This window comes from Ooceraea biroi, chromosome 11 (assembly GCF_003672135.1).
Source record: "Ooceraea biroi isolate clonal line C1 chromosome 11, Obir_v5.4, whole genome shotgun sequence".
NCBI classification, from domain to species: Eukaryota; Metazoa; Arthropoda; class Insecta; order Hymenoptera; family Formicidae; genus Ooceraea; species Ooceraea biroi.
In genome coordinates this window covers 3274814-3286449 of record NC_039516.1, presented here as the reverse complement: position 1 = coordinate 3286449, position 11636 = coordinate 3274814, and the positions used below count along the sequence as shown (strand labels likewise).

The 11636-nt window shown below is 46.1% G+C and overlaps 1 protein-coding gene across 1 annotated transcript; it reads right to left on the bottom strand.

The window, feature by feature from the left end:
- Positions 1-6034: 6034 nt before the first annotated feature.
- On the bottom strand, positions 6035-11297 carry LOC105274675 (pickpocket protein 19). Its single transcript, XM_026973813.1, has 6 exons — positions 11025-11297; positions 10598-10868; positions 10076-10354; positions 8728-8997; positions 8572-8628; positions 6035-7379 (listed from the first exon to the last, which is right to left on the bottom strand). The coding sequence occupies exons 1-6, from the start codon at positions 11295-11297 to the stop codon at positions 7111-7113; spliced, it is 1419 nt and encodes a 472-aa protein (XP_026829614.1). The 3' UTR covers positions 6035-7110.
- Between the last annotated feature and the right edge of the window lie 339 nt (positions 11298-11636).

Sequence of the window (11636 nt, the reverse complement as noted above, 5' to 3'; positions counted from 1 at the left end):
TACATTTTGAATCATTGAGATGGCTTGATGATGATTGGATCAAAGTTTTGGACGTGTTTTGAGATTGAAAGTGCAATGATGATCGAAGGAACACGGAAGCAGCGAGGAAAAGCAGAAAGAGAATTCGAAAAAAAAGAATCCGCGGGAAGAACCGCGCGTTGGAGCGAAACGTGCCAAATGAAATACCGCAAATATTTGCACGCCCCGCGAATCTCGGCGCAAAACTTTGATATTAACTTTGATCTTTGTTAACACGTAGTCTGCATAAAAATTTGGCGCAGTTTAGTGGAAAAGCAAAACTTTTATATCCGCGCGTTGCGAAGTCTATCTGCACAGATGAATCAAACGCTGTTGCCTTTAAAATATTTGGTTGCTTCAGAAAAAGATAATCGGTATAGTTTTATACCCACAGTTTACTTAAAACTACTTAAAACGTTCTTCTCGTTTTTCTCACAGCTTAATATTTCCCGCTGGTAACTTTTTTAATTTACTGTTTATCTCTTCTCATAATCGCGTTGCGATTATTTCGTTATGTTACGGGCACGCCTCATCTCGAGTTTTTTATATGGATGTGGAGTTAGCCGGATAAAAAATTGAGTCGAAAGTACGCGAGGGCAATGCAACCCAGCGCAGTAAACCCAGGTCGATAGTTAAATTTAAACTGGGCTGACAGGCGATCTTAATCGCGTCCGACCTAGTGCTATTAATCGCATCTCTCGGCTCTGAAAGAAGTTGTTAAAGGGAGATGAGATTACCGAGACTGACGATACGTCCGCTTTAAAAATGATAATGACTTGGCGAAATACCCTTCCCGCCTTGAATTGGAAAGTTCCTTCCAAATGACGTGCTACAGAACGGCATCGTTTCGCAATAAAATATCTGCTTTCTGCAGACATTTCGTTTCACAAAGTATCTTTATGCGCACCCAGCATAATTTTTTTAATGTCTACTGCTACAACCTGGATCAAAAAGAATAGCCATTTATGTAATTATAAGATTTTAGGATTGAGCAGAGATTGCAGAGATGTTTGAGCGTCCTTGAACCTACACATTTGATTCTCTCGATTCGTATCTCGTTCCGACAAATTTCCGACTGCACACCTCCTCTTGACTTTGCTTGTCTCGGTCTCACGTGACTCCTTTAGGAATCCACCCTTTTAGATTCTTACTTTCCGCATATCTTCATCTTTAACGATTCTTGATTCGCGACTCCGTACTTTCTGCAGGTATCGTACGGCTTCTTCCTCTCAGGACGGTACGCGCCGCGGACGTCGTCTTCTCATCTTCGGCGTTTTCTGCACACGCTAGATCGACTTTAGCGCAAAACACGGTTTCCCCCGCAAAGCTAACACGATCGGGCCGATTGAATTTTCCGCGTCGTTGCACGCGCTATACCTCAAAGTTTCGTAGTTTCACGAGAGGAAGCGTATGTATCGTAGTCTGCGAGGAAATGTCTGTCGTCAGACTTCAGACGTTTACGTTCACGAGAAGTTTTTACGCCGGCACTGCAGTAGCATTCCCAGTGATATCAGCGCTATCAGCTGGGCCGATGCATATGTTAATTGTAGCTTATGTCAACTTTTAGTTAAAGGAATAGAAGATAATTATTATCATTGAAAACATCTTAAGAGTGCCTGCGTTCTGGATAGTACATTGTACTAGTTCAAAGATCAATGAACCCTCTCGGGAGATAGAGTTCATTGAATGGCTCGGATATCAAGGGTGTGCTGCACGAAGTATTCTTTAAAGTTCGCGGCGAGATCCTTGAAGAAGATCCGAACAATAAAACGTAACTGAGCGAAAGACAGCTCGTAGTGTTCTTAAAGTCCGGTGCTGGAAATCTCGAGAGATGCGGGGTCGGGGACGGGGAATCGCGTTACGCGTCGTAGTATAATGAGGATCGTGACTAATTTAATGATAATACTGTTGAGCCTCGAGTATTGTTCGACACGTAGCACCGTCTTGGCCGGCTCGGCTGTTACTTAAGTACATAACGTTAAGAATTAAGAAGTTACCGGAATGAAAAGACCGTCCAATTAAATTTCTGTTAAGTTAAAAATCTCGAATACGAAGTTTGCCAACGTAATATTCCGGAACTTCGAGTATACTTTTACGTCTCCTGCTTGTTATTACGTGCATCGTCGATCAGGAACGTGCTGTGTCCTCTTCGCTGCAGTCTCGATCAGTCTTGTTCCCCGATGTTTCCACGACATTTCTATCGCAGACGGAGCCACCCTCACGAAGCCTGCTTGCTGCAGGACGGTCTCGAAGAATGCACTTGTCGTCGCCGGCTCAAGGCTAAGCACCGGCGTGTCGTTCTAGTTTCCCGCGCGTACCGGGAAAAATGGGTGGACGCGTTTCCCGGCGGAAAACTATCCGGAATATCGACGAGCCTAGCGACGACGTGGCAAGCCATTCCGTTAAAGCATCACCCACTTTCGAGGGTGTAGTCTTCCATATCTAAGAGCCAGTTGGGCTATACAGGGTGTCCCGCAACGGGACCTGTTATATTCTTGGACCAGTGCGGTGTCGCTCTGTTTCCATTATTACGATTATGATAAAATCGATGTTATTATTAGCTTCACATTGAGCTATCCAGATTTGTAGGAACTAGATACCACTGGAAAGAGCACAATTTAACAAAAAGACAAATTAATTCTTTTTTCGCGCAACGATTTTGCGGAAACGCTTTGTTCGGCGCATGCAAACTCCGCGGACGAGAGACATTAACAATGCCATATGTACAAGCGTCCCGTTGTGGAACACCCCGTGTATCGAATACGAAGGAAGTAATATCGGGCCTGCCGACGGGCAAATTGAGAGTTATGCATCTCGCGCTCGCGAACTCTCGGCAGGAGCGTGCAGCTGCGCTCGCAATGCACGCCGCTTGATCCGGCGAGACCGTGTGTCTCGCGTACAGAAAGAGGGTATTGCGTTTCAGAAAGATTTAAATGCGACGGGGCTCTAAAGTCGACAACGGCGCTCGAAGGCCATATTTCCATTTTCAGGGAAAGGCGTTCGAAAGATCGAGCGGCAAGAAGGGAGCAGGGAAGGAGGAAGGGAGTTTCGTAAAGTGTCTCGCCGTTTCTGTCGAGAACGACACATGTGTCGGGTAATATCGACTCTCGTGCGCGATGATAGCTCGTATCCGTCTGGGATCTGCAGGAGACAGATCTACGATACGCGTTTATTTGCTGGAGAACGTCACGGAGTCGCGTTTAATATTAATTCGAGCGCGCGCGTCTTCTAATTTCGCGCTTGATGTGCCTTCCTGTGTTGCCCTCGGTTGCTTTTAATATCGGCGGATTTTCTGACGAAAATCTCAAATCTCAAGAAGGGCACCGATCGGAGAATCTTAAACATCCACGTACTCCTCGAGCATTCGATACAGGCGCGCACGTTTCGAATTTTCGACGAGTGGTCCTGCCTTCCGTTACGGTGATCCTTACGGCGCGCGCCGACAAAGATGTTTCCAATCCTCGGAGAGGAAGGAAGTTTAAAGTCGCTTGGCGAACGGCCAATGCTCGTATTCTGCTGTACCCTATTTCAAGATTACCAAGAAAGCAGCCAAGCAAACGATACCTCTTCCCCATTGCCACCAGAGGAGTCGTACAACCCCTCTGTCGGTCGCTTTCTAAGAGAGAGAAAGAAAGAGAGGAGACAAAGAGAAAGTATACGGGTCCAAGAAAAGATTTAATTTATCGGAGCCGAAGAGCAGACGCGGCTGAAAGTGCCTGTCCTCCTTAATAGTCATCGACGTCGCATTTATCGTAACGAGCTCATTCCTCTGCAGAGTGATGTCACAAGTAATATCGTCAGGACATTCGCCTCGAACAGCGTACCTTGCTTTGTACCTTCGTAGCGCATTTAATGTTAAATGCGGCCGTCCTAGTTTGATTTGTTTCTAATACATTCCTGAAAATAAGGATTGCCGAATATCATGTTTCATTAGTTTATTGGCATTATAGCTATTATTATGATTAATACACTGTAATTAATTGTAATGCAAATAGTTATGCATAGTAACAAAATTAATTTCGGAGAATAATTCCGAATAATTATTAATGACCATATGTGCATTTATATAGATTTATACAAATTCAACTGAATATGTACGACTAAATATATAGGAATAACAAATTCGACGAATACATCGTATATCGAATACATCGTAGAGTGAATTATTTAAAAACACATGATGCGACATATAAGTCGACGCGGATACCTCGATCAATAGATTCTTCCGCGCAAAGTTTTCGGTTTTACGGAGTTACCCTCGATTCTCTCTCGAGTCTTATATTCACGGCAGGATCAGGACAACGCGTTGCTGTCAATTAGGCGGGGCGAGTTACCGTCTGTGGGATCCTTATCGAAAGTAATGCGCTGATATTCCCCGGCAAGGAGCAGCCTTCGACCTCCAACTACTCGAGACGCTACGTGAAGGGTTTAGATAACAGCATGCCGGAGAGTTACTCGAAACTTCGCCGCTTCCTTCTCCGAGGCCAGTCGCGTCGTCGTTCGTCCTTTTTCCACCCTGGTCGCTCGACAATCCTTTGCCACCTTGTGCCAATCCCCTTGCCCCCGTGCCGTGTCGACCTCACCTTTCGCCCTCCGTGCTTCCAGACGCGCTCGCGAACTTCCAAGCGACAGTTTGACAAAATGCAGATTTCCTTCGTTTCCCTGACAACGATCGGTTTTTCTGCTTCTTCTTTCTTAGTCTCCTCTTTTTCTTCATCTTCTTCTTCGTTCTCCTCCTCCTCCTGTTCCTACATCGTCCTACGAGCAGCGGTGCACCGCCCCTGCCTCCAGCAATTGCACGCCCTCCCGCTTGCACTTCCAAGCTTTCGCTTTTCTCGCTTTACTTCCTTTTTTTTCTCCGTCTATCCCTGTTCTCGACCCGTAGATCTTCGGTCTGCTCGGGCCACATTCTGCGAGCAATATCCGCGGAAGTTTACACTGGAAAGACTGCGAAGTGGTCAAAATGACCGCTAGCGAATTCCAAACAATCCCCTTTATTCGATGGTGCCTCGCGTTTTGTATGAAGGCGCGAGCCATGACTATTTCATTCGACTTGTCTGCGCACGTGACGTCGTAGCCGCGACGAGCGAGCGTCCTTATAATAGGCGATGTTGACTAAACCCCGACGGATGCTTTTAAAACGTAGCGGAGAGAAAAAAATAAAGAGAGAGACGTATCCTTCCGTGAAGTATCTCCCTTTCACGGTGGATGAATCCCGGCGGGCGGCGCCCCTAAAAAGAGATAAGCGCGAGAAAGGGATTTTTTTCCGGGGAGTTGACGTCGTTCGTTGGACAGCTTCTCTCGCTCCTGTCCTCACCTCTCCTCCCTCGTTTCCTCTCATTTCTCTCTTCTTCTCCTCCCCTCTCATAAATAATAAATGGCCAAATGGGTCCCGGCCAGACGGCCGGTACATTCACTTCCGTCTCAACCGCGCGCGCTTTAAAGCGCTCCCACGTGTCGCGCACGGAAAATGGAAAAATGGGAGGCGCGTGTCTTATCTGCTGTTTTAAGTGCGCCGGTTATCCTCAATGGCGTGAAAGCGAGCGCTGTCTAAAGGGAAAAATCCGGCCCGTCGTCGCTCGAAAAATCGCCAGCCCGTGGAAAATAACTGCGTCCTTAGCGACAGCGAGCTTGCCATTTTTTCCGCGAAACTTTTCGACATCGGATTTCACGGTACAGGCAGGTAGAAAATACGTGCCTGCCGGCGGGATACGATGCAATATCCTGTGCAACAACAGCGATGTGCGTGCGAAATAACATATTGATAATAATAACCCATCGAATGCGCGCGTGAATATCAAACTCGCGAGATGAGCGCAGCGCGTGAGTCTTTATGTATTATTTGCGCTCTCAGCATCCCGTACAAATAGTATGAACTGCGGCCCGCAATTTACCGAGTGCACCGACTGCACGACCACATACGTGCGATTTATTTCCGCGTTATTCATACATTTCAGCGGTCATCTAAAACGCTGCAATTGCGTCAGTCGCGTCGGCGTTTTGTCGACGGGACTACTTTTGTAGTGCAAAATGATGATAATACGTATCGTACATACAGAACATTAGCTCTCTCTTCGTCGGACCTCTTTTTAGCTTGAGATTCTTTGACCACTTCGAAGTTGAATCAGGCTTTATTAATGTTACGTGTCAAATTATCGTCGATTACTTTAAATTTATTAAGTTCTTCTAACATCTGTCATCTGAACTACATATATGATAGTGATATTTCATAATGCTAAAAATTTCCTAAATTGTAAACACGGTTATAAGTAATCTGCATATGACTACTTTTTATAAAGAACAGCAAGAAGACTGATACCGTCTAAACTTAGGATTAGCGGGAAAAGTTAAGCGCGGAACAGTTTCCACATTCTTCACGTTTGTCGTTTCAAAGTGGAAATATAAATTTGTTACACAATTGTTCGACTCTCCGGTCTGCTGGAAAAAGCCAAGAAAGTCACTTGAAATGCATGTAAAATATATGGCGTGTATTATTGAAGTCAAGCGTTACGCGGCCGCAAAGTGGCAAGATGGAAGATACGTATCATATATAAGGTTGAATAAAATACGAGTTGCCTAGACGCACACACACACTTACGTACACGACTACACATGAATATGAATGTCTAAAAGCTATACGAAATTTCGCGAGCAAGACATCCTCGATTTCCTTGTCAAATCCGATCGATATCGCGGCTACTTCTTGATTTATGGGGACAGGCACACGGCAAGACACAATAACCAACGTGTCTATGAAAAACGGGACTCGTTTATTCCAGTAGACAGTATCTCCGATTCACGGCGGCGTTTAGCGTTTATACGCGAGCATCTCGCGTGGAAACTTCGTTTCTCCAGCCGCGGGAAGAATAGAATTCCATTAACGAATCGTATGCAGGCATGCGCCGCACATCCGCATACGTTTCTGCACGTTTCGACATAACAAATATTGATTCGGCGAGGGGAGAGAGCAGACAAATTCGCTCTTATTTTATCTTCTCAAATTTCGAGCCGGCGGCTTCGCCATAATAGAGGCTTTGTAAGCGGCCCTGCCCGTTGAAAGACTTGGGGCAGGTTCTATCCCTCCGTGGTAACTCAATATCTGTTCAAATTCGATTCCGCGAGGCTGCAATTCGCGAAAATCGGTATCCTCTTCGCTCGCGGCTTCAGAGGGCTATAATCCAAGATGGGCAGCACTGTTGTACGGACGATCATCGTGCCCGACGGTGTCCTCGAGTCGTTGTCCACGGTTCTTTTTCGCCAGCGCAGGGAAGAGTACACCGCTATCATCAGGTAGTAGACGATCTCGACGACGCTGAGCAGAGAGCCGCCCAGAAATAAGCCGATTATGCCGCCAAAAGACACTGCAAAGTGGAATGCAAATTGTTCGGTGCGGCCGAGTTATTAATATGGTGATCGTGGCAAAACATTCGATGATAGTGGGATACATGGTGGGTGACGTCGATGATGTGGATGGATGACGTGGATTTAGGCGAAATCCGAATCCGGGGGTCGACGCGGACGCAATTTGCAATGTTAGCTTTAATTTCCGCAATGCGGCGTTATAACCGGCGCAATCTCAGCGGCCGAGTATTTTCCCGCGCCGTCTCGAGCAGACATCACGGTACACCGTCATCGCGGCGAAACCGTGAATGATATTCAAAATAGCCCCGTAAACAAGGAAGTGCAAACATTTTGAGTAAGAAGCATGAGAGCAGCTATGAATTCGTAACTCGATATCTCGCGGGACTCGTTACGCGGCCCGAGAAACCGCCGCAGCACGACTAATAGAGATAGGGAAATAATTAAGGCGCCGCAAATTAAAGTTCTCCGCGAATCTCGCAAGCGAGTTTGAATAAAGCATTCACGAGCATTTTTCCGTTTCCGTTTCTCTCATCCCGCCCCTATAAATTTCTCAAGTCTGACACGACCACGATTAACTCGCTAATGCACTTTGGGAGTGAAATCCTAGAGGCCAATTGTAAGTATAATTCGATCCCTTCCGCCCTCTACAAACAGAATTCGACTGGATTAAAAACAAAAAAAAGAAGAGATCTTGAATAAAGATTCCAATTCTTCTCGAACTCATTTGTCGTTCTCTCACGCGAGAGGTACACTGAATACGTTTGACGGAACAAAATGTAACGCGAGTTCGAGTTGTGACAGAGATATTTTTTGTCTTTCATCCTAATGCAAATGTGAACTCACCGAGAAGGTCCAGTCCAGTGATAACTATGTCCGTTTTGTAGCGGAAGCTAGTTTGCCCGTTGTAATGCACGTCCAGCATAATGTCGTTCCTGTTATACAGCGGCACGTTAGAAAACTGGGTGCTGTAGATGTAGTAGTCGCATTCCGGCAGACAGTCGCAAACCATGCTGGGAACGTTGCGAAACCTCTCCTCGTCGAAGTGTATGATGTAGTCGTTGAAATTGTCTTGTACACACAATACATTATATCCGGCCCGTAAAAGCAAATTACATTACTCATAGATAATTGCAGTTAAGATGTGTGTTTGCGCAATATCGGCACGCGGGACGCACGACAGAATTTGCTTACCGTTATAATTGATCAGGCACGTGAAATCCTCAATGGTGCAATCGCGGAAACGGTTGGCTGAAACACGAAACGTCAACGTTAATGACACCGACATCATCGACATCATCATCGTTGTACCGTCATTGTCGTCAATTCCCACGAAATACGAGATCGTACTTGCGGGAAACAGGAAGGATGGATTACAGCCGCAGTACTTGGCGACGAAATAGCGCTTGCAGAGAGCCAGGCAGGTTTCCTGGTTGTACAAGCCGGTCTCGTCGTATTGGCACGGTTGCTTGTCTTCGTCTAGCTCGAGGACTCGCTGTGTCGCGTATCCGGAAACGCAATCCAGAGATATGCTGACCATCGAACCTGATGGTATCATGGTGCCGCTGTTAGGCCAGACACGCGGTCCGTTTATTATCACGACGATGCCACCGATCTCGACTGCGTGCAACAATTGATTATTACGATTATCGACATACTCTCTCGTGGCGATACGAGCTTTTAGTGTCGCACGAGAAAAATCTTACTTCCGCTGATCCGGATTACGATCAGAGCGGCGTGGAATCAACGCGGGGAGCGAGAGGGGAATTCTCTTTGGAGGTGGCATTTCAATAACTGCGTTGTGCGCGCAATATGGTGCCGATACATCGATTTTGCAGTTTACGATAAATCCCTTTCCATTACGCGGAGGTAATAAAGGAGCGATATTATGGTGGAACAGGAGTGGCGTCCCATTGAAAATGCGTCGGTGGGTTTCGCGAGGATATTAAAATCATATTTGCGAGATTCTGCGATGCGGTTTGAATAACGGTGGATTAGTAACGATGTGTCGTTGGTGTGCACTTTGTCATTTAGCGGATCTCGACGGAAATGATATTAGCTATTAATTCGCCGCACGGTTTACCCGAGTTTACATTTTGTTTGCAATTATGTGGCCGAGGGCCCATCCGATCCGGATTTATGTTAAATGTTTGTTCAGATAATGCGTTTATCTCTCTTAGTCAAGATAATACGATGGTAAACAATACGTGATGAAAATCTAAACTGAAATTATGCATACTAATGACTTAAGAGTGTATTGAACTACACGATATAATAATCCAAAGTAAATATGACTTGTGTAACAATCTGCATTCGCGGATTTATAAGTAAACTATTCCCGCATCTGTGTTATTTTATATCATAAAAATTTCGAAACTCCCCAGGTGGGTTTGCCATCAGAGCGAATTTCTCGAGAAGCTCTTTAATTCGCGTCGATCAACTGTTGAATCTTTCAACATGACACGACGAGAAGGCAATTCCCCGAGCCGTGACTGGAAGGCGAATCAACGGTCTTGATCGCCGCGACTCCGAATTTTCGGAGCAATTTATTTAAGATGATCACACTTTTTCGAGCGAAACAAGTCTCGGCCAGGTGTCTCTTTGCTCCACCCCATACTCGATACCGATGGTTCTCTTCGATATAGATTGCTGTGCGCGACACGTAGAATATTATATCAAGTTCATTGCGAACTCTTACCCGAATCCGGTGGCTTCGTTATATTTCCCTCATGAATCGTAACCTTGATGCCGCTCCAGTCACCGTAACCGGATGCACTTCGTGGTCGCGACTCCGCGGATCTCTGCGATTCCGAGGATTGCGCCATTTCCGAATTGAACGAGTAACAGAAACCGTACTCGGTCTTCTGCACCTCGAAGATCTCGCAGCAATTACGATTGGAGTTCCGCCACCAGCAGGCAGACAGCAGCTCCTCGCAGCGCGGCATTACCTCGTGCAACACATGCGTGATGTTGATACCTGATTCGATAACGATTACTCGACACTGTCAGCGAGATTATCGCAAACCGAAGCGAATAATCCGAAGCATTGAGGCTGATATTAATTTAACCAACGCATGACGCGACTCATTAATTATCAACAAAATTGCGAAATGCCGATGTCTTTACGAGAATATCAAGAGCCAAATCAGAAAATTCGAGAAACGCCGTTGCGAAATTTACGCTTGCTTGGAAAACTCTAGGCAGAAACAGAGCGCCCTACTTGCGAAATTGTGAAGGAGCTTTGATTCTCTCTCATTCTTCAAGAATTCCAGATCGTCGAAATCCCCGAAGCTCATCATGGAGAGCCTGCCCAGTATCCTTCGATAAGTCTCGAGACTCGCTTTGTCGGTGTTGTTAGGAAAAATCTTCGATTCGAGCTCGAGAGCCCGATTCCAATCGACGCGATCATTCGGGCAAAGCGTCACGCTTGGAAATGGCAGGTTTGAAACCTCGTAGTGCATCGATATGAGATCGATCACCGTCGGTGCAGCCTGAAGAAATTTATACGTCGATATATTCTGATAAAAGACATTATATTCACTCGATTATATCATGGCTGTGCAAGAGGTAATTAATAGTTTGAAACTTTAGCAAAGTACATGCACAGTGCACCAAAATGATCGTCAAGCTTTTTACTCACGAATTACCTGGAACCTAAACGCCAACGAGTAGATCACCTGGATAGCGATGCTAGAGGATACGATGAAGACGATAAACCAGAGGAATCGCTCGATCATGTGTAGATCGCGATCCACGACGTATCGTAGACCGTGAAGAGTCGTGTGCGTGCAAAAGTAGCGCAACGCTTGCAAGATTCTGCTGCTGAACAGTTTGCCCTTCTTCCTGCGCGACTTGATTCTCGCAGTCGCATTCCTCGCGATTCTCGTCAACTTTCCCAATTTCCTTTGACCAGACTTCATGTCTGGAACGTGAGAGCGAGAAACCTGAAGACACGGTGGCAAATCTTGTAAAAAATTAAGAAGGTTCTCCAACTGAAACATCCAGCGCAGAAATTCGGGCGGGTTGAGATAAATGAAGGGGCGGGAGATAAAGTGAAACGAACTCCTCGTTCACCTTCGTGCGGCCGAGTCTCTGGCACTTAACACCGACAGGATAAACACATCCTTATGGTCATCCCTCGTGGTCGAAAGCGGACTGAAGCATCCTCTTGAAAGCGTTCTGGACAGCGAAGGACGGAAGGAGGTCGAGCACGCCTTATCCCTCATTTTTTATCGATATCAGCACTGGATCGTGCAAAT